Below are 21320 nucleotides of genomic sequence, written 5' to 3'. Positions count from 1 at the left end.
TTTGATCAGTTTCTTCGATTCCCCATGTACGCTTTGAGCCTCTGGAGGAGGTACAAGCGCGCAATTTTCGTCCAACGAGGCCATTACTTCTGCTACTTGAGCAGCTACCTCGGAACCTCTCAAAATATATGCCTTCCGGCTTCCTGTATTTATATTTCAGAGTCCGTTTGCTCCGACCCCCCGCTCAAACTTCCTCGCCCCGGCAAAAACTGTTGCAACCTTAGAGATAACATGATTTCGCCTTTTTTATGCGCGCTCGTTTTACGCCAAGTTTTTGTTGCAGCAAAAAAGGACGTCCTGATCCGGCTGTCTAGCAAAATTCCAGGCCGCGCGCAGATGCTTACATATTTATAAGCTTCGGGTTTCCGTTTTGGCCGCCGGCCATCCTTGGCGGTAATCTAATTAATTGACTTATGGGGGCTTCCCCTCTTCCCGCCTTTGCCGTGCCACAGCAGACTGCCTTCCGAAAATGATGATTTATTGCATTTTAATGCCCCGAAGGAGTTTGGCGCAGTGCAGACGGCGAGATCATCAGGTTGCAGTTTCGTTTCTTTGGGGATTGGTGGTCCCGATGGGCGGAATATATGGAACATTTTTAATTTTCGCACTTGATTTTTAGTGCAGTGTTGTGATTTCGGGGGGTTTTGAGTTTCGGGACCACCTTGGAAGTTATGGACTGCGTGGTATCTTGATATCATTTATATGGGAATCGTATTACATTGAACATCAAGGATTTTGACCTTTATACCCAAGCATCAATTATTTTTAAACAATGATTTTGATAGGTTTTGACACAAGGAACAAGTTTCTAGAATACTGCAAAACGATCCGAGTTGATCCGGAAAAGTTACAAGAGGTATATTGACATACCAAGGCTCACAAAGTGCTCCAAAACTACGAGCAGCCTACAACTTACAAAGTCATTTAATTCCTCGACCAAGTTGGTTGATTTTTAAAGTGTACCTTTCACGATAGATTTAATTGTAGTTTCCATAGACATGAGTTACAAGCTTACTTCAAAAGTTTTGAAATTAACCATAATTAATTCAATAGGAACTACGAATCATTCATATGTGAATCTCATATCTTTTAACTTGAAGTATAAGAATCCGTAGATAAGGTTTAGGTTTTATCAAAATATTGATTTTTGTAGCTTTTAACACGAGGAACAACTTTCTAGAACATCGCAAATCGATCCTAATTGATCTGACAAAGTTACAGGAGCATTAACTGCATACCTACTCACATAAATATCCATCGAATTAGATTCAAACTAAAATGTATCATTCCATTATGTTGATTCAAATCAAAACTGCGACTCATTTCACTTGCTGCATCGGTACCACACAATGAAGCCATCAATCTCCATCCAAGTCGCGAGCACTAATTACCGCCGACCAGAACATCCGCTCAACGACTGTCGTTCCAACCTTAATTTGCAAGCTCCAAGCGTAACCACAAGTTACGCTATCGCCCACCTTCGCTTGCAACCTGAACCCGCGCCAACCAGAGCTTTCATCGAACTTTTCATGAATGAACCCCGGGCCCGGAGAGGCCATCAATTTCACCTGTCCATCAACTAATAACGGGTCAACCCCGTGGTCCAGCTCGTCGTATTTGTCACATTGACAACATGTCAACACAGGGCCCGGCTGGCCTGTGACGTTAATGCGCGGTTTCGCGTCATCGTCCATTCAAAGCAAGCTCGCGCGGCGACTTTTCATTCATCCAAAGCTGCAGCCAAGTGTGGTCTATCATTAAACGGTTTCTGACTCTCTGGGTTCCAACCCACCATCCGCGGTGAGTAACCGCTTCCGGTCCGAAATTGAATGATCACTTGGTCTACGCGCGAGAGAGTTTGAAATTGGAGAAGATTTTGGGACGGTGGTCTTGGAAATTTGAGGAGGAGGCGTTCCACAGGTCTAATTTAATAATTGCTTCCAAAATGGGACTCTTGTAGCGGAATTTAACTCGATTAGAGAAAATTGGAAGGTACGGTGCCGCGGGACAAGAAGTTTGGTCACGCAGAATAGATCTAGACTTTTGCAGAAGAGAATTTGAAACTCACGAATTGAGTAACGTTTCTTTTGTGAATGTAGTGATAAAATTTATTGATTTTTTCTTAAATATTCCGTTTCCACCAATCACCATTTGACCAAATAATTATTTCCCCGAACGCCATATCCCAAAACTCATGTATGATTCTCATGGTTGATAGTGATGTCTTTCTCTATTTTTTTTTTCAAATATATTGAGCTTTCATTTTAACGATACTTCGCGGAGGAAGGAAAAGTATATTGATCTTTTTTTGAATTAAGAACCTCTCATTGAGTGCTCAGTGACACTTTTTTAGATTTTTTCATCGTTTGCGACGTCTGACGTTTGATATTTCTTGATGAAAATCTGGAAGAAAAAAACTTCAGATAGTAAAAATTGAGAAGTGAAGACGAAAATGTTCAAGTGAACAAATTATAAAAAATCAAATTTTAGAGCGGTGATGAAAAAATATTTCGCGAAAGTGTTTTACCTCACAGAAAAAAAAGTTTGAATTTTGGAATGTTGAATATATTTGATGGTTGAGTATAAACTATTTTAAGATGTAATTTTACCTCAATTTTTGAGGAATACGTTAAATCACACAGAAACAGGTGAAAATTAACAAATTTGTAGAATTAATTTTGCACATTTTTGTTGCACTTCACAGTTAAAAAAAAGAATTTGGGTATTTATATATTTTACCTCTATCAAGATGTAAATTTACCTCGATTTATGTGTAATAAGTAAAATCGCATAGAGACAGGTGTAATTTTCCTCATTTTTATAGGTAATATTGCACATTTTTTTTTTTTTTTACACGAAATCAGCCAAAATTCAAGAAAACTTAAAACCAATGATGAAGAAATCTTTTGCGAAAGTGTTACACACTTCACAGTTTAAAAAAAGTTGAATTCGGTATTTTGACTCTTTCAAGATGTAATTTTACCTCAATATGTTCGCTCTTTTCTAATCAAAACATTGTTAGAAGAAATATTGTACATTTTTCTCTCATAAAATCTGTCAAAATTCAAGAAAACATAAGATCAGTGATGATAGAATCTTTTGCGGAAGTGTTGCACTTCACAGTTAAAAAAGTAATTTTACCTCAATTAATGTAAAATAAGTAAAATCAAATCAGATGTGAGTTTAAACATTTTAGAGGTAATATTGCACAATTTTTCTGAAACAAAATCTGTCAAAATTCAAAATTTAAAAAAAGTAGTTGGGATTTAAAAAAAAGTTTGATGGTTGAATATAACCTCTTTCAATATGTAATTTAACATCAATGTATGTGGAATAAGTAAATCACACATAAACCGACGTAAACTTACACATTTTGAGCTGTAATATTGCAGATTTTTTCTGACACAAAATCTGTAAACTTAACATCATTTATGAAAGAATCTACAACAAATGTGTTATTCTTTACAGTGAAAAAGTGTAATTTTGAAATTGTGAAATGTTAGATAAATTTTAAATTTGAATATAAACTTTTTTCCGATTAATTTTACCTTAGTTAACATGGAATATGTAGAATCACAGAAAAAAAGACATAAATTTACTAATTTTTAGAGGTTATACTGATTTTTTCTAAAATCTGTCACAATTCCATTTTTTTTTACTGTGTAAGTGATGAAAATTGAGAGAGATTTAACCTAAACGAAAAACCAATGAGAGCTCAATCAAACTATATTTTTCGAATTTCTGTCTCGATGAGAGTTTAGTGGAAGTCTTTCTCTCGAGATAATTTAACTTAGTATCTCGTATTTGAGAATTTGTTAAAATTTGTTGTTTACCAAAATTCTCAACCTTTGCACTTAAAAAAAAACATGGTAAAATTACTTTTGGGAATGGGTATATCATTTATGTCAGTAAAGAGTGTAATTGTGCATCCGAAAATATGTAATTTTACCATTGTTTCGTTTTGATACCACTTTTTCAGTTCAAATTGAGGTTATATTACATCATAAAAGAGGTAATATTTAACATTCTTACTTTACACCTTCCAAATTTATACAATTTTTCACTGTTTAGCTGAAGTTTTGAAATTATTTTTTTTTTCTAAATTAAAAGAGATCTTTTTGTGAGTTAATCTCAATGAAACCTAAAAAAAAAATGCGTGATCGAAGCGATTTAACCCCCCAAGAAAAAAACTGTCAGTTTATCAATGAATAGGTTCACCCATCGCGGGTCATTCTTTCTCTCAGGGATCTTCTTCAGCAGCCATCCAAGCTGAATCCCAACATTTCAGCGCTCTATAATTACCGACAAAGTAGAAATATATTTTAATTCAGCTGCCGCGCAACGTCGAACGGAGAATCAAAAAAAAAAAAAAAAAACGAGTGACATGCGATCACGATTTTCCGTGGGTTCAATTTTTGGACGTTTTTCGGATAATTACGGCGCTGGTGGCAACTGGTTCTCCAGCCGTTCCGCGGTGGTCACACCGGGTTGAACAATTCCTTCTGTCGGTTGATAATTGTAGGGTTTTTGGAGGAAAAAAGATTTTTTTTCTTTCTGACGGTTGACGACGTTCATCTGGAGCAACGGCAGCAGTTTGGGGTCAATTATAAGTATTATTTTTCGATAATTAACCGGTGTGATCGAACCAGTGGTCCAGCTGGTCACGTGAGCGGTTGGAGGCCTCAGGCGTGACATTGTTGGAGATCTGTATTTATTTTTTTAAAGTTTTTTTTTATTAAATTTTCAAAAATCGAGTCCATCATGCCCAAAATCCTTCCCAATTTGTCCAACCTGAGCAGCTTCATGAATCATCGAGTCAGCACCTGCTTCTTCACACGTCCCGAATCTTCCCATGCAACTGGCGGCTTCCAAAAAATAAATTAGCATTTTCAAATAAATATACATGTCGTGCGAAGCCCCCGAAAAACAAATAAAACTCCCTCGGAAACCAATAATTTCCCCCCTCCCCTCCAAAAAATCACCCGATAATCTGATAAAAACTCGTCGAAGCATTCTTTACGAGCTTTCGGGCGCTCGTTGGGGCCGTTTTATTTGCGTTCGCTCTCCCCGGCTCAAATATTCAAAATTATTCCGTTTTCAAACAAACAGAATCTCCAAAACCTCTAATTATACAACAAACCCCCAAAACGCACGATTGATGGCCATAATGTTCAACCTGCTGCTCCGGAATACTAGGCTTAGGCGTAGAGTCCATCCCCCCTTCCTCCCCTTCTTAAGAACTCAGCTGCTGCAGCAGCCGGCAGATGATATGTAAATCCGGGGACGGGCGGCATGCCGCCGCGAGGTCCCACAAAGAGAGCGTTGTTTTGGGGTCCGTTTTATGATTCTTCGATCGAGATCGATCGGCACACGGATGATATCGGACTCGACGTTAAGTGCCGTGCTTTTCTGATGGTCGATAATTAAGTGTTTGGCGAAGGCGGGTTTTATGCGTTTCGGAGCGATGGACGAGATTGTTTAAGGAGATTGGAATTATTAGGAATCTTGTTATCAAAAATGAGAAGCATTAAATTTGTATGAAAACGGTTTTAAGAAATTCTCACGGAAATAACATATTGTAAATAAAAACCATTTTGAAGTTTACAAAATTCAACATAAATTTATAAGATAAAGAGAATTTTTGTTACAAAATCTCAAAAGAAGTTTCAAATCTACATTTTTGGTGAATTAACCTGTAAATTAATGCCTATTTTTCATTCGATTTTTTTTTGTATTTTTCCCTTGTTTAGGAGGTTATTTTGAGCATGTCTTGTTCAACAAGAAACTTTACTTGAATTGTTTTAGGTTTGTCTTGTTTGTCTTTTTCCATTTTTTTTACAGAATGATACCATTATTATTTTTAAAATTGTAAAAATACGAAGAGGCATAGTTTGGAATATTACAAAAATTTGTGCATACTTATTTTCACGTTAAAAATGGGAAATTTTCTACAATGCATTGCAATGGCGAGTTCACATAAAACAAATCAAACTTCCAACACAAAATTTATCTAAAATTTTAGGAGTTTTTCTATCCAATGCTTTAAAAAGATCAAAGAATGATTGAAGAATTGATTTTTGGCAAACTTTGAAATATTGAAATCAAAACCCACCTCGAGACTGGGTTGGGTTGTAGAGAGTTAAAATTTTAATTTAATAAAAAATGTAACAGCCCAAAAAAAAAAATACTTACTTTTCTTGACTCAAAAGTTGTTTTTAATGGTTACCATAAAAGCAATTTTTCACCACAATTAAAAAAAACATGAACAAAATCGACATTTATGCCAAATATTTATGAAGAAAATATGTTTACAGAGCTACACTCATTATTGTAAAAGTTGTTAAAAACGATCCGAAAATAAATTCCAAAATTATTTTATGACCATCAAATTACATTTTCAATCAAGAAGTTTTTTTTTTGTTTTTATGAAATAACCTTGTAAGTTTTGGAAAAAAATATTCATAGATGTCCAGTTGCCGAAGGTTTTTTTGTCAGGCCTTTAAAAACAAACTACTGAGATTTAGCATTTTAAAGTAATGAAAACCTTAAAATATATTATGCTACTTATTAGGGTGGGTACGGATTTTGAAAAGTTCTCAGATCAAGTTCTGGTGTGGTTCCCCTTGTAGGGCATACCCATAGGGACTCTCACGCCAAATTTCAGCTCATTTGGTTGAAAACTGGCTTGTCTCAAGCGGGTTCAAGTTTACATGGAAATTACTATGGGAAATTTTGAATTTTCGTTCATTCGCTCCTACAGGCCTGGGGAAAACATGTAGAAACTTCTAGGATGGCCAGAAATTAGCGGAATCGTCTGGAGAACAACTTTCCCTAAGAGTCTAGGTCGATTCGGTCAACCCCCATCGAGCTCAACGGCAATACATCCGGGGTTTTCGGAACCAACGGTTTTCCCCAGAAAAGCATCAAATTTTCCTTAGCTTGCTATGAATGCTTGATGAAAACCGCGACGCCACGTGTCAAACAGTTACCACGTGATTGTAAAATTTGCACCATTTTTTTTTATAAAAACAGTTTGACATTTGTTGTCTCCCTATGGGAGAACTATCAGATGTTAAGCTGATAAGAACAGATACTACACTTTGATCTTAGCCTTTAGGCCGAGAAGCGATGTCAGTTTTTTTTCTTATTTGGAGGTTCAGAATACAGCTGAATAGTATCCTGATCACCATGAATGATAATTATATGGTTCAAAAAGTAAAAAAAAGTAATTTTTATAGGCGATGCTAGTCCACGTGGTAGCTGTTTGACATGTGGCGTCGCGGTTTTCATCAAGCATTCATAGCATGCTAAGGAAAATTTGATGCTTTTCTGGGGAAAACCGTTGGTTCCGAAAACCCCGGATGTATTGCCGTTGAGCTCGAAGGGGGTTGAACGAATCGACCTGGTCTCTTAGGAAAAGTTGTTCTCCAGACGATTCCGCTCATTTCTGGCCATCCTAGAAGTTTCTACATGTTTTCCCCAGGCCTGTAGGAGCGAATGAACGAAAATCCAAAATTTCCCATAGTAATTTCCATGTAAACTTGAACCCGCTTGAGACAAGCCAGTTTTCAACCAAATGAGCTGAAATTTGGCGTGAGAGTCCCTTTGAGTATGCCCTACAAGGGGAACCACACCAGAACTTGATCTGAGAACTTTTCAAAATCCGTACCCACCCTACTACTTATATAGTCGACTTTCCAAAATCTGGCTTATTTTTGTAAGCTAGTAATAAGAAGTATTTTAGTATTAAGGTAAATTTTCATTTTGTATGAATGTTCGGGAATATCTTATATTATCTGGTAAAGTGACGAGTGTTCTTGCTTTTCAAGTCTCAACTTATATTAAAAAAAATAATTTTGAACTGTTGAAGTTGGTGACTATATATTTAGTATTTTTTTAAATGAGTAGTTCTCCACCAACTCACACGAAATCGGCAAAGTTGCCGATGCCGAGTTCGATTTTCGTGAATTTTGCTCTAAGGGGTAATTTTTGTCCCTGATCACGAATCCAAGGTCCATTTTTCGATATCTCGTGACATCAATCGGGTCATTCTTAAGCAAAATTAGCTGAACTTTCCAAAAAAATGCTTTCAAAAGCACACGATTGAGTTTAAGGGTTAATAATTCTAAAAACTGGTCAAAAATGATCAAAATCATAACTTTTTCAAAAAACTTTTTTGTAAAATTCGGATAACTTCCCATAAAATGACATGTCTCACGATTTTTGACAGTTGAGTAACGGGAAATGGCAGCGACTTCAAAACTATTTTATTACTTTTTTTGATGGAAAATACGTTTTTTTCATAATTTTGGGTACGCCATCAAATCGGGCGTCTAATTTTACACAAAAGTCCCTTTGACACCAAATTTCTATCTTTTCACGCAAATCACTGAAAAACGTGTCTTATTAAAAAACCAGAAAAATGAAAGGGGTCGTATCGCCCCACCGTCACGAGATATCGAAAAATGGACTTCGGATCGTGATCAGGGACCAAAATTATCCCTTAGAGCAAAGTTTCACTAAAATCGAAGAGGGGTCGGGGCAATTGCTGTGTGAGTTGGCGGAGAATGACCCAAAAGTTTCTGCTGAAACATTTCAGGAATCAACAAATTAATCAAATTTATTCCTGAAATATTTCAGTAAAAACTCGTTTCATCATTTACAACCACTAGATCATTTTTTACATTTTTGGGCCCTTCTGGACAATTATGGAGCTTGTCAAAATGAACATTTTTATTCTTGAAAAACGGATTTTGGTCAATTCTATCAAAAGTTATGGGCAAAAAACGATATAAAAATGCTCATTTCAAATTGAGATTAAATGAGTTAAACAAAAAAGACCTCTGAGATATTTTCAGCAAATGTACTCTAGAATGTGTAATTTCAGATGCTTCTTAGAGCGAGGTCAAACTTCACCACCTTTTTAAATTATTCACATTTCAAAAAGGCGTCTTTTTCGTCTCTTTCGTGGCTGTAGCTTTCGTTTAAAAGATCCGATTTTCTTTCTTGTGTGTTTTGATAAGCTCTACAAATGTCTAGAAGATACTATTTCTCTACGACATAAACCTGAGTTGATTAATTAAAAAAAACTTAGTTTTTCATAAAAACCTCATCCTAAATTACAAAAATGGTTCTAAAAACTTGCCGTTTGAAGATAGAGCTTTGTGCTTTAGAGCAAAGTTGCTCAAAATGGTGCTCCCTACAACTGAAGACTCCAAAGCGCTATCTCGTCATGCCGCCAAAATAAAAATTCTGAACCACCCTAAAATTTGGACCATAATAATGTTCACCATACCAAAAGATGCTCCTATTGACCCTAATCATTTGTCTCGAAAACACCAAAGCTCTAAATCTTAACGTGTGGCCGCTATCAATTTTGTCACGCTAGATTTCGGTTTCGGACCACTGTGCATTGACAAAGTCACAAAAAACAGGTATAATCTTTAAACGATATCTTTAAAAAGTTTTCTGGTTAATGTTTAGATCAAAGAAAAGAAAACATTCCCTCAAAGCTTCATTCGTTAAAAAACAAAACAAAAATTCAAAAAAAAAGTCTGATTTTTAAGAAAATTGTTCAATTATTTCTTCACAATTTCTATCCATTTATTTCCAAAGTCACATCTGTCTCGAAATAATTCACATCATGTCCCAGAAAAACGCCCAACCCCTTGTTTGTTTTTCGCGCCCTAAAAACGCCTCAAACTGAAGCGGCGGATTCGCCGGTGTCGTTTTTGGATGATATATATTTGCGCCGAAACCGGCGCGCAAAACTGCTCAAAATTAGCATACTTCAAGCGGGCAACCTGCAATGTTGCATTCGACTTGCAGCTCGATTCGATCGCGAACCAGATGAGAGAAAAAAAATGTGAAAAAGAAACGACTCGCGAATCGATGAGAGGGGATTTCACAAAAGTTATAAGTGTCTTGTTGGGGAGGAAGTTTGCACGGTAAAAAAATTTACAGGCTTTTTCATGTAACTTTTTTTTCTGTACGGTTAGTTGATATTTATTAAATTCACATCAAATAGTGAAAATTTTATGTTAAGACATCCATGTAAATCATGTTTATGTCATTTACTCAAAATGTCATGTAATTTTACGTTTTTGTTTTCACGGTGCAAATCCTCGCGACCAGGTGCTCCATCATAATCGCGTTGTGTCGGAGGCTCATAATTTGCCTCATTTTCGGGGGCCTTTTCTGCCATCGCGTTGTTATTGGCATCGTTTACCAGGTGGACCCTCCCTCTTTTTTTTTTTGGTTTTGGTCGTGGCAACCACCACATTTTGTAAGTGTAATTGCACAGTGTTTTTTTCCTTCTTTGTTAAACAATTACCCGAGAGAGGGGAAGCAAAAATTGAATTATAATTAAGCCGATAGCGATCCGGTGGGACACCGAACGAAATTCGGTTAGGGATGAGAAATTCAGGGTGCCACAATGGCGATTGTTTATGGTAATTTATTCACACTTAAGGGGATCATTCCTGCGGGGATCACTCGATGAAAGGTGGTCCACGTACAAGTGGCAGACCCAAGTAACGAGTCGAAGAAAATTTTAATTGAATTAAACCGATTAATTGGGTGAGGCGAATGTGTGTCTCGCTCGCTACTCACTTCTTCAGAATGTTTTAAGGTGTTTCACAAATGTTTCGCCACATTTGTACGCAATTAATCTTTGACGAGGTGGCGTGACCACGTGTGCGCAGCTGTTGATGTACGAAGTGTGTACTTTCAAGATGTTGAGATCGCTGGATAATTGGCCGGAACGGCTGCTCTTTTGTATGGACTAGTTTGCTGAGAAATGTTGAAAACATTGTTGAGAAAATGTCTTTACATTCAAATTTCATTTGAATACTCATGTCTTTTTAAAGTTAACACGTCGTTTGAAATTCGACCTGTATTTCAAATTCAATTCAAATTCAAATATAAATAATTAAAAATTTATCATATCATATTCATAGGATATTCAATAAGTGTGGACTGCAAATATGTTGAATCACGTTTATTTTTATTTTTTGTTAATTGTTATTCCCCTAGTCATTTTTGAATCTTATTTAACCTGGATTAATGTTTGAAAATGTTCTAAATATTAATTGACTTAGTGATCTATAGATTCAAGGAATTCATGAAAAGTGCTCCAAAATATTATCATCTAAATCGAATAGATTCCGAGGCCAGTACATGTTATATGGGAATTCAGGTATTCGTTTATCTGTAGATAAAAACAAACCGAATTTAGGTAGTGGCTTCCAAATAAATGTTTTTTCATAGATTTTTGCATGAGGAACAACTTTCTAGAACATTCCAAATCGATTCGAGTTGATCTGACAAAGTTACAAGCAGTTTAACTAGATACCAACACATATAAAATGCTCCACGGCCCATTCCCCAAACCCAAAACCACAAAATATCTGTCACAACGGGGTCGGAAACGATTTCGTCAATTTGCCACGACCACTTCCTGCGCCCAAACACGACGTTCTAATCCAATTCACACCCAGCTTGCCCTGCCGGGTATTTGCCCTGGTCAACGGAACACTTCCGAAAACCGCACAAACCGCGCAATTAAAAATTCAAACAAATATTTTCAAACCCAACAACACCGGTCACGACAGCTAATGAATTCCCGCGCGGGGGGGTCCCCTTTCGGAAAAGACCTGTTATTGGGTGTAAATTTTCGTCATATTTCTTCCACCTCTGCCTTTTGTGAGTCAGTCCTGTCTCTAGTTGCAGCCACAGACGGTGGCATATAATTTCCTCGACCAACCCCGCTCTCGTCCAAACCGCAACGTCTTCAGTTGCAAGCACATGAATAAAACATTCAGCATTGTGTGTTGCGACGACCTGGACGACAACGACTCCGGTCCCAGAATGCACTTTTCATTCAGCTTTTCTCGGGGGTCGTCTGCTGCAGACTACAACGCGCAGACCTGTGCCCATTGAGCAGACTTGCGGGTCGCGACTCCGCTCCGCAAACAAAAGATGTGCATGTTTTACAAAATGTACAGCAAATTCCCCCGTCCGACTCCGACCCTCCTTTGAAACCCAGATATTGAGTCCGGCCAAACAGAAACCCGGGGACGTGTGGCGCAGTCAAAAGGCAAATAAAACGAGTGTTTATGTTTAATTTAGGAAATTAATGTTGCACGTAAATATTTATACATGCATAAATTTGAGGTCGCCCTTTTCAATTCCTTCGCAGCAGTTGAGGCGAAGTGTGCTTAATTGTGGTGAAAAATATCTATATTAAGGGAGGACGCGCATGACGCGTCCGACGTCTGAAGAAATGTTTGCTTCCGCAAAAGGGAAAGCGATATCTTCATTGAGATCGCAGGGGCCTGATTAGATCGGAGCGCGGTAAGAATGCATCGTAATTTGCATAATTTTTACGGTGGTGTTAACACGGCTGCATTTTTCAAAAAGAGAGATCTTATCGAAAGTCTAAATGATCCACAATTAGTGGTTCGAATGGGGGTTAATTACCGACACTTTAAACAAATTGTTGAATTTAATAAAACAATGGCTTCGCGAGCCGCGAACGCGGCTGTAAAAAGGTTCATAAATAGTTACACCTCTTGACTTTCAGACTTTTTTCTTTCTTCTGGAAAAAAGCGAAATCGAAAAAAGGACGGAAATGTTGGTGCTTTCAGCCAACTCTACCGGAGGAAATGAAGCTTCGTGACCGGTAATTATGTGCGCTTTTTGGGGATTTCATTGGCCTTAGAAAAAATGCTAATCAAGCAATTCGACGAAAAATGTAGTCAACCGACTTGGTTCAGTGTATGGAAAATAAAACTTTCCAGGTGACAGGAAAAATTGCTTCCGAAAATTCAAATGAGCAGAGTCGGTTAGAAGAGGCGCCTTATAAATTTGAGTTGGAGTTTTCCTTTTTTTCGTTCAAATAATATTGGAGCATTTCATATGAGTTGCTATCTAGTTGAACTGCCTGTAACTTTGTCAAATCAACTCGAATCGATTTGGAATGTTCTAGAAAGTTGTTCCCCATGCAAAAATCTATTAAAATGCATTTTTTTGGATACCACTGCCATCATTTTGTTAGTTCTTACCAACAGATAAACAGATACCTAAATTCCCATATAAAATCCAATCCAATACTTGCAATATCGGGGGACTCCCTTGATCACCCTACTGCAAGTTTGAAACCTCCCTGGTAGACGCTTCCTCCGCGGAATCATCACATCAATCGCTCCGTTGCACTTCCGTTCGATCGCCCAACTTTCAATCTCGATCATCAAAAACGCCCCACACACGTGGACCTACCCGGCTAAGCAAACCACAGCCAAATCGCGCCAAATCACCCATCCTTGCGATCAAGATAACCAACCAACCGCCAAGCCTACCTTGTATTACCTTCGTAACCGTAGATTTTAACTCCCTCCCCAAGTGCATATATGCAAATGTTGGCTCTGAGATGTTCTCTTTTCTCTCTCTCCCTCACCCACAGGTACCCTGCGACCACCCGGGCTGATTGGCGGATCGAAGCCGAAAGTGGCGACACCGGCCGTCGTCTCCAAAATCGAGCAGTACAAACGGGAAAACCCGACCATCTTCGCCTGGGAAATCCGCGAGCGTCTCATCTCGGAAGGTAAGTCCACGTCTACTCTAGTCCGCATCCGCGCTATCACCGGATGGGAATCTATATATCGTCTGCGACGCTCACCGTCTCATAAAACCGAGATCAATCAAAAATCAAAGCCACAACCCAAGTCACAACGGGCCAGACATCAATCTCGGATTGAGTCCGCCTACCGCCCAGTTTGATATGCAAATTTTTCGCTGCAACGACGACGACGATCTGGATGAGAAGCAAATTTGTGCGCACATCCGAATCCGGGGGGATCTCGGGCTTCACGCTGGTCGTCGCAGGGCAGCAACAGATCAGGGCAAATTGATAAACGATTGATTTATTGATGCGAGCAAAGTCGGGAGTTTAACACCGCCGCCGCCGCGGTTGGGAATCTTTGCCGAGTTGGGCGGTGGGAATCTGCAGATGGTCCTTCGGGGGGTGACTGGGCTACAATGTCTGCTTCATTAGCGGAAGTGGTTTTCGGAATGTTGAGTCATTTGGTAGTGATTGAAGCTTGGAGCATTTGATGTGAGGTGATAAGCGGGTATTCATGCTTTAACTTTATTAGATCACCTCGGATCGATTTGGAACGTTCTAGAAAGTTGTTTATCAGCTCAAAATCTACAAAAATTCACATTGGATAGACCTCTACACTTCGCTTACATGTGACTATTCCTTGTGATAACAGATACCAGCTTTCCCATATAAACCCTCGCAAAATCTCTCAAAACGTACAACTTGAACAGACGTCTTTCAACCTTAACCAATCAACTGGAATCTTTTACGTAACTTTTACTTTTCTTTTACGAGCACTTTAGTCAGTTGATCAGCAGAAATCCTTCTTGTAACTTTGTTGGATCAACTCGGATCGTTTCGTGATGTTCTAGAATGATGTTCCCCAGCTCAAAATCTACAGAAATCATTGTTGGTCAGACCAATACACTTTGCTTACATGCGACTATTCCTTGTGATAACAGATACCAGCTTTCCCATATAAACCCTCACAAAATCTCTTAGAACGTACAACTTGAATAGACTTCTCTCAACCATAACTAAATAACTGGAATCTTTCACGCTACATTCTTCTCGATATGCTAACTCATTGAATTGAGTAACGAAGGGTAATTTGGACACAACAACTCATATGACCGTTTCGGGTTGCTGGAGCACTTTATGTCAGTTGATCAGCAGTAATCCCTCTTCTAACTTTGCTGGATCAACTCGGATCGTTTCGTGATGTTCTATAAAGTTGTTCCCCAGCTCAAAATCTACAAATATCATCATTTAACAGACCTGTAGACGATGTTTACATGTTGATTTTCCCTTCAACAACAAATACCAGCTTTCCCATATAAACCCCATCAAAAAATCTCCGCTGACGTACACGTCTCAACGCAGACGCCTTTCAACCTTCACCAATTAACCGGAATCTTTCACGTTACATTCGAAGCTACCCCAGATCCCAACACAGCCTAGCCAAATGGCTTCGAAATCGATTCCCTTGCGATCAAAACCTCCTCCATTGTCCGGCGTCTACACACTCGGCAAGCCGCATCGAATGGCCATAAATTGAAACATTTTTTCTCCACAATCCGGCCATTGTGGACTGCCTCGGGATCATTACGCCCCTCGGGCCCCACAAAGAGTTCATAATCTACGCTGCATCATAAATCGCGCGTATATCGCGCTACTGCCAAATTACCCCCTCCTCTGGTAATAAGGCGAGATTTGTGCGCCGATAAGGGGAAGGGGCAAGGCAATTTTTGATCCGCACCAATTTTTCAGAGAAATATTGCACGCCCGATAATCGATTGATGGCAGCAGGGGTTGGTTGGGAGATACTGTGTTTATGCTTTCATGGAAATTGATTGGTTTGAGGGGGAATTCCTCGGAAAAAAGTGTGGTGTGAGAGAGTTTTCATCCTCGCGTTACATGTTATCGTCTTCCCAGAACATCGTGTCCCCGCAATCGGCTCTAATCTATCTACAAGTGCCTCAATTAAAGCTAGTTCGACCACAATGTCTCGCGTCTTCCTAGGGCTAGGTGTTAACTTTATAGGTCCATATAATCCACCCCGTCTTCTTCTTCTCCCTACCCCGCAACGCACATCTTAATTCACGTTTTCAACATAAATTTCCGTCCCCGGCGTAATCAAGATCGCTCGCCATGTTCGGACACTCATTCAAGAGAGAGCTCCAAGATGTTAGCGATAGTGTGTGAGGCGCGTTCCTCAAGTCAGAGTGTGTTGTCGCGGGATATCAACGCGCCATCTCATATGGAACCGCGATTCATTATAATCAAGTTGACGAGGGAAGGGGAGAACCTTAATTCTCACATTTGTCACAATTTTACATGCATTAAAATAATATATGGGCAGAAGATCTTGGCCGCGGTGGGAAAATCTCTCGTACGTGGAGGGATATGGTACCGTTTTTCGATCAGCTCTCATGGAATCGATGGAAAGGTTGCCCCAAAGGCATCGGGAAGGTGCTCCTGTCGGGAGCTACCAGCCGCGGCTGATAATGATTTGCGGCTTTGCAGATTTAAAAGGGGGAAGAGGAGGAGAGAGAAATTACCTCCAATAAATATGAGCATGATTGGCATCGGTGATGTATGAGCTTCTTGAGGAGCAGTTTAGTTGTGTGGAACGTCAAGTTTTTGATGAAGATTTTGGTTGAATTATGCAAAATTATGCTATCTTGGTTTTTGATTTCTGGGATCGATACCGTTAAAGATTGATGACGTTTGATGGATTTTTGGGGTCATTTATATGGGAATCGGACTATTTTGAAATTTGTTGGAAAAGTTCCTCCAAATCATGCCGAATACTGTAATATTTGAGATTTTTATAGCTTTCAACAAAGGAAATAACTTTCTAGAATATTGAAAAGCGATCTGAGTTGATCCAATGACATACCAAGTGATATAAAATGCTCTTATTCACCTTTATATATAAATTCACATACCTTCATCTTGAAGCCATCAATGCTTCCAAATCCAACAATTTTCTTTAATATTTAAGATTCTTACTGTTGTTTGCATGAGAAATAACATTCTAGAATATTGGAAATCGATCTGAGCTGATTGAACGAAGTTATATCTGGTTTAATGGCATACCAAGTGATACAAAAAATCCAGAATCCTTGAAAAACTCAATTACCTTTATCTTGAAGTTATGGATGCTTCCAAATCCAACAATTTTCTTTCATTTTTGAGATTCTTACAGTTTTTTGCATGAGAATTAACATTCTAGAATATTGGAAATCGATCTGAGCTGATTGAGCGAAGTTATATCTGGTTTAGTGGCATACCAAGTGATTTAAAAAAAATCCAGAATCCCTAAAAAACAATATAATTTTACGGCAATTAGTGACCGTCAAGCTGCCATCATTTGAATCTCTCACGTCTTCTCTAGGCCAATACATGAGCTGCGAATTCTAATAATTTCGTATCATTTTGATTAGCTGTTGATGTTGGAGATCTAGTAAATAACATAGGACTTACTTGAATGGAAACACAATTACCTTCAACTTGATACCATGGATGCATTCAAATGCTACCGTTTTCTCCTATATTTGAGATTCTTACAGTTTTTCGCATGAGAAATAACTTTCTAGAATATTGGAAATCGATCTGAGCTGTATGAACGAAGTTATATCTAGTTTAATGGCAAACCAAGTTTATTAAAAATCCTGAATCCCTCCAAAGAAATCAATTTTATTTTGCAGCAATTATTAACACTCAAACTGCAATCAGCTCAATCTCTCGCGTCTTTGATAGCCCCATACATGAGCTGTGAAAGTTTCAAATCATTTCGTGTCAATATGGTCAGCTCTTGATGTCGAAGAACTCGTGTACACCTTGGGACTCATTTATATGGAAACTCAATTACCTTCAACTTGATACCGTGAATGATTTTAAATACAACCAATTTCTTCCATATTAAAGATTTTTATAGTTTTTCACATGAGGAACAACTTTCTAGAATATTGCAAAGCGCCCCGAGTTGATCCGACAGAGTTATAACTGATGTAATGTCCTAACCGTTGAAACAAAATGGTTCATAATGTCTATATGAAAGCTGTGTGATTCTGCTGCAATTCTTCACCCTGTTGTGGAATCAGTTAAATTACACTTGATTTGATGAGCTGTAAAAGCTTGTTTTCAGTCAGTAATATTTGAGTCAATGTAGCTAACAACCTGGGATTCAGTTATATGGTAGTTGAGGTATCTGCAACTCGATGTCATGGATGCTATCAAATGCAATCAATTTCCTTCAAATTGAAGTTTTTTTTGTGGTTTTTCACATGAGGAACAACTTTCTAGAACATTGCAAAGCGATCCGAGTTGATCCGACAGAGTTATAACTGATGTAATGTCTTATCAAGTACAAAAACTCTAGAATTCCTCCAACAAAGAAGTGTGATTCTTCTGCAAATATTCACACTAGATAGAATACACTTGGTTGGATTAGCTCGTATATGAGCTGTGAAAGCTTGATTTTTTTGTCAAACAGGTTGCGTCATTGTTGCTGTTGAGGATGTAGCTTACAACATGGAATTCAGTTATAGGGTAGTTCAAGTAGGTATCTGCAACTCGGTGTCATGGATGCTATCAAATGTAACCAATTTCCTCCATATTGAAGATTTTTATAGGTTTTCGCATGAGGAACAACTTTCTAGAACGCTGCAAAGCGATCCGAGTTGACCCGACAAAGCTAGAAGCCAATCATTGCCATACCAACTGACACGAAATGCTCCAAAATCCCTTCCCAACCTGCATGGTGCATTCCTGCGCTGCAACTCTCCGCCCTCTCTTGCGCCTCATTACCGGTATATTTGCATACACACATTTCTACCTTTTCCCTTGTATACACTCTCACACACCCAATCGAACCAAAAACCCGTCAATACCTCACAACTCCGCCAGGTACACCACGCACTCAAGTATCAATACCAACCATTCGCCACTCTTCGAACTTGAGCGCGTGAGCGTGAAGAAGCCAACAATCGGAACCTGCGTCAACCGGTGCGGTGTCGTGTGCGAGTGAAGGAAAGAAAGAAGCGCGATAATCCGTTAGCACACGGTCTTCGTCCGGGACGACAGTCGTGTGACTGCCATATTTCTTTCAATTAGCTGTCGCGCCATTTGGCCGAGAATTCAATTTCACGCAGCTCGTCGTGTCAATCGAGATTCTGCGTGAACTCCCGACCCGACCCGGACAAGTGGCTACTTGGCGTGGCCAAGCACTTCATCAACCGCGTACTCACGATCGATCGAGCTGCGATTCCAAGAAGTGGTGAAGAGCGGGTTCGCCTAAATGACTAGAAAATTCGGTCAATTGCTGCTTCAAATCGTTTTCTTTGGTCCCCACGGAGGTGGTGAAGGCAGGAAAAAAATACACGCGAGCTTATACGCATGTTTTCTCCGATCACGCGGATCAATCTCCGCGCGGAGCATCCCAGGTACCTCAGGGTGAGCCAGCAAATAGCTCCGCATCAACGCGCACAAAATCCGATCCGATTTTGAGGTATTGTCTGAGAAAACAACGTTCGGTTGGACGAAGAAGTGGCTGGGGGTGGTGATCGAATTCAAATGAAATCACGCTTATAATAACAAGACTGCGGAGTTGGGCGCGGGTGTTGCTGCTCGTACGGAGTCTGTAATCAAGCCTGCTACCAACGCGCTGCTACCTCCTCTAGGAAGCCGGGCCAGGAGAATCCATCAGCGCGAACAATAATAACAAGCTTGCCCGTTTCGTTATTTATCCAACAGCCTCCGTGAAGAGACGAGAAGAGTTGTAATACCTCTCTACGGTGGGGGTGGGGGTCTTCCCCGCCCTGTTGGGGCGCGATATGCGCGTGGTGGGCTGAGAAATCGTTTCGATTATGATTATTTTTCAACGTTTACTGCCTCGGGGAGGGTTGGATTTCTACCGCATCATCCTTGGATCATTAGGCGTTGCGCTTTGGGATGCGGCGTTGCGGAAGGAGGATTTATATGGGAAATGAGCTACTTTGTATTGCGTGCATCGGAACTATTGGATCTCAACTTGGCGTTATCTTTTATGATGATCTTTATAGATTTTGATGTGGGGAACAACTTTTTAGAACATTTCAAATTGATCAGAGTTGACCCAATAAAGTTAGATACCGATTTAGTACTTTTCGTTTTGATAAAGTGCTCCAGAAACTCTGGTATCATCATTTTAGTTGTATTAGGTGCATCAGAACTATTTAAATTGAACTTATCGTTATCTTATATGATGATTTTTGTAGATTTTTATGTAGGGAACAACTTTCTAGAACATTTCAAATCGATTAGAGGTGATCCAATAAAGTTATAGACGATGACATGCGATACATGCTTGAAAAAACCATGAGGTATTATATGGGAAAGTCATCACTTTTCATTTAGTTTTTAATGATTTGAAGACACCTTCCGTTGTACTTTTAGATGATGCTCTTTATAGAATTTGAACTGTAGAACAACTTTCTAGAATACTGCAAAGCGATCCGATTTAATCAAGACTAGTTATAGGTGGGTTTTGAGTGTATCAACCTACGTAATGTGTTCCAAGATTGATCTATTCTCAATAGTTATCGGTAATGAAGTAGGCGCTGCAGTTCTACAGTTTTTTCCAAGTAATCGAACGATTCCCACACCGTCCCACCAAGTTCCACGTCATCGATCGCCTTCAACGATGATCACCCCTCGGTCAATTTGGGCAAACAATCCTCAGTCCAAACTACCCAGCGATAGCTGAAGAGTCCATCTAGCTGCTCCCCACAGCACTCGATAGCATTAGATCCCTCGAGTGTGTTTATCGAAGATCGCCCCTCACTTGAGCAAAAAAATTGGATTAAATCCCACTCCGAGTGGGTGATACCCAACAACCGCTGCGCTGTCACTCGCGCGACTGGGCCTTTGATTGAGACTCAATGGGCCTGTGGCGCGCTCAAGTGGCTCCCTGGCTCCGCGAGGCTGCGCTGCTTCAGGTCAATTGCTTACCTCTTAAGGAGCGCCCGGTGAGGTTTCAGCAGCTCCTTCAGAGGAGCCTCTCGCGCGCTTGACGTTATTTATTTTCGTACGCTATTATGAACTGCTTCCTCCCAGTCGGAAGGCGGATGACGAAGGGGGGAGTGTACGACAATACAGTGCGCGGACGTGCACAACACTGTGGATGTGTGTATAAATTATTTATGCATTACGAGCAGTGTTGAACATGAGTCCGGATAAGATTAAATAATGGAATGATCCGCGCGCGGACTCTGGGAACAAGTGGACGGGAACCCTCCGTACCCAGTCTAATCAAGAAGTGAAAGATGAATGGGGTTGAGCTTTGCGGTTCAGCGCATGACTCGAGTGAAATATTTATGTTTGCAGGCAACAAGTTATGAGAGATAAGCGAACTTGCAAAAACGACAACTGTATTAGACTTTTATCACCGACACCGACGTAACACTCAAGTAAAAAAGATGACCCTACTTTGCATCACCCCTCCGGTAAGTCCGGTGAGCTGTTTTCGAAAAATGTATTAGCAAGGCAACACTGATTCTATTTTGTTTGTAAACACAAATCAGCTGATCCATTAATAAACTACGTTTTGTTTGCAAACAACGGGTTGAGCAGTGTTGCGAAATATATTTTTATCGGCAAGGGGTGATTCCAAGGAAGTAATTGGGGTGAGTCGTGCTGGGACACATTTCAGCATATTTTTTACATGGAGTGTTAC

General features: G+C 39.5%; 1 protein-coding gene and 1 non-coding gene across 6 annotated transcripts in view; one reads left to right on the top strand and one right to left on the bottom strand.

Annotated features, from left to right (window-relative positions):
- Positions 1-21320, top strand: part of LOC6034685 (paired box protein Pax-6) — a 72560-nt gene that overhangs the window by 34354 nt on the left and 16886 nt on the right. For all 5 annotated transcript variants that reach the window (XM_038255463.1, XM_038255462.1, XM_038255461.1 and 2 more), the window contains exon 3: positions 13463-13603. In XM_038255463.1, the coding sequence (XP_038111391.1) occupies positions 13463-13603 (141 nt within the window). The remainder of the gene's footprint in view (positions 1-13462; positions 13604-21320) is intronic.
- On the bottom strand, positions 6980-7130 carry LOC119768197. Its single transcript, XR_005278009.1, has one exon. It is a non-coding gene; the product is annotated as a U2 spliceosomal RNA (small nuclear RNA).

The sequence above is a fragment of the Culex quinquefasciatus genome, chromosome 2 (assembly GCF_015732765.1).
Source record: "Culex quinquefasciatus strain JHB chromosome 2, VPISU_Cqui_1.0_pri_paternal, whole genome shotgun sequence".
NCBI lineage: Eukaryota > Metazoa > Arthropoda > Insecta > Diptera > Culicidae > Culex > Culex quinquefasciatus.
Note: the sequence above shows the minus strand (reverse complement) of the source record. Positions and strands in the feature narration are given on the sequence as shown.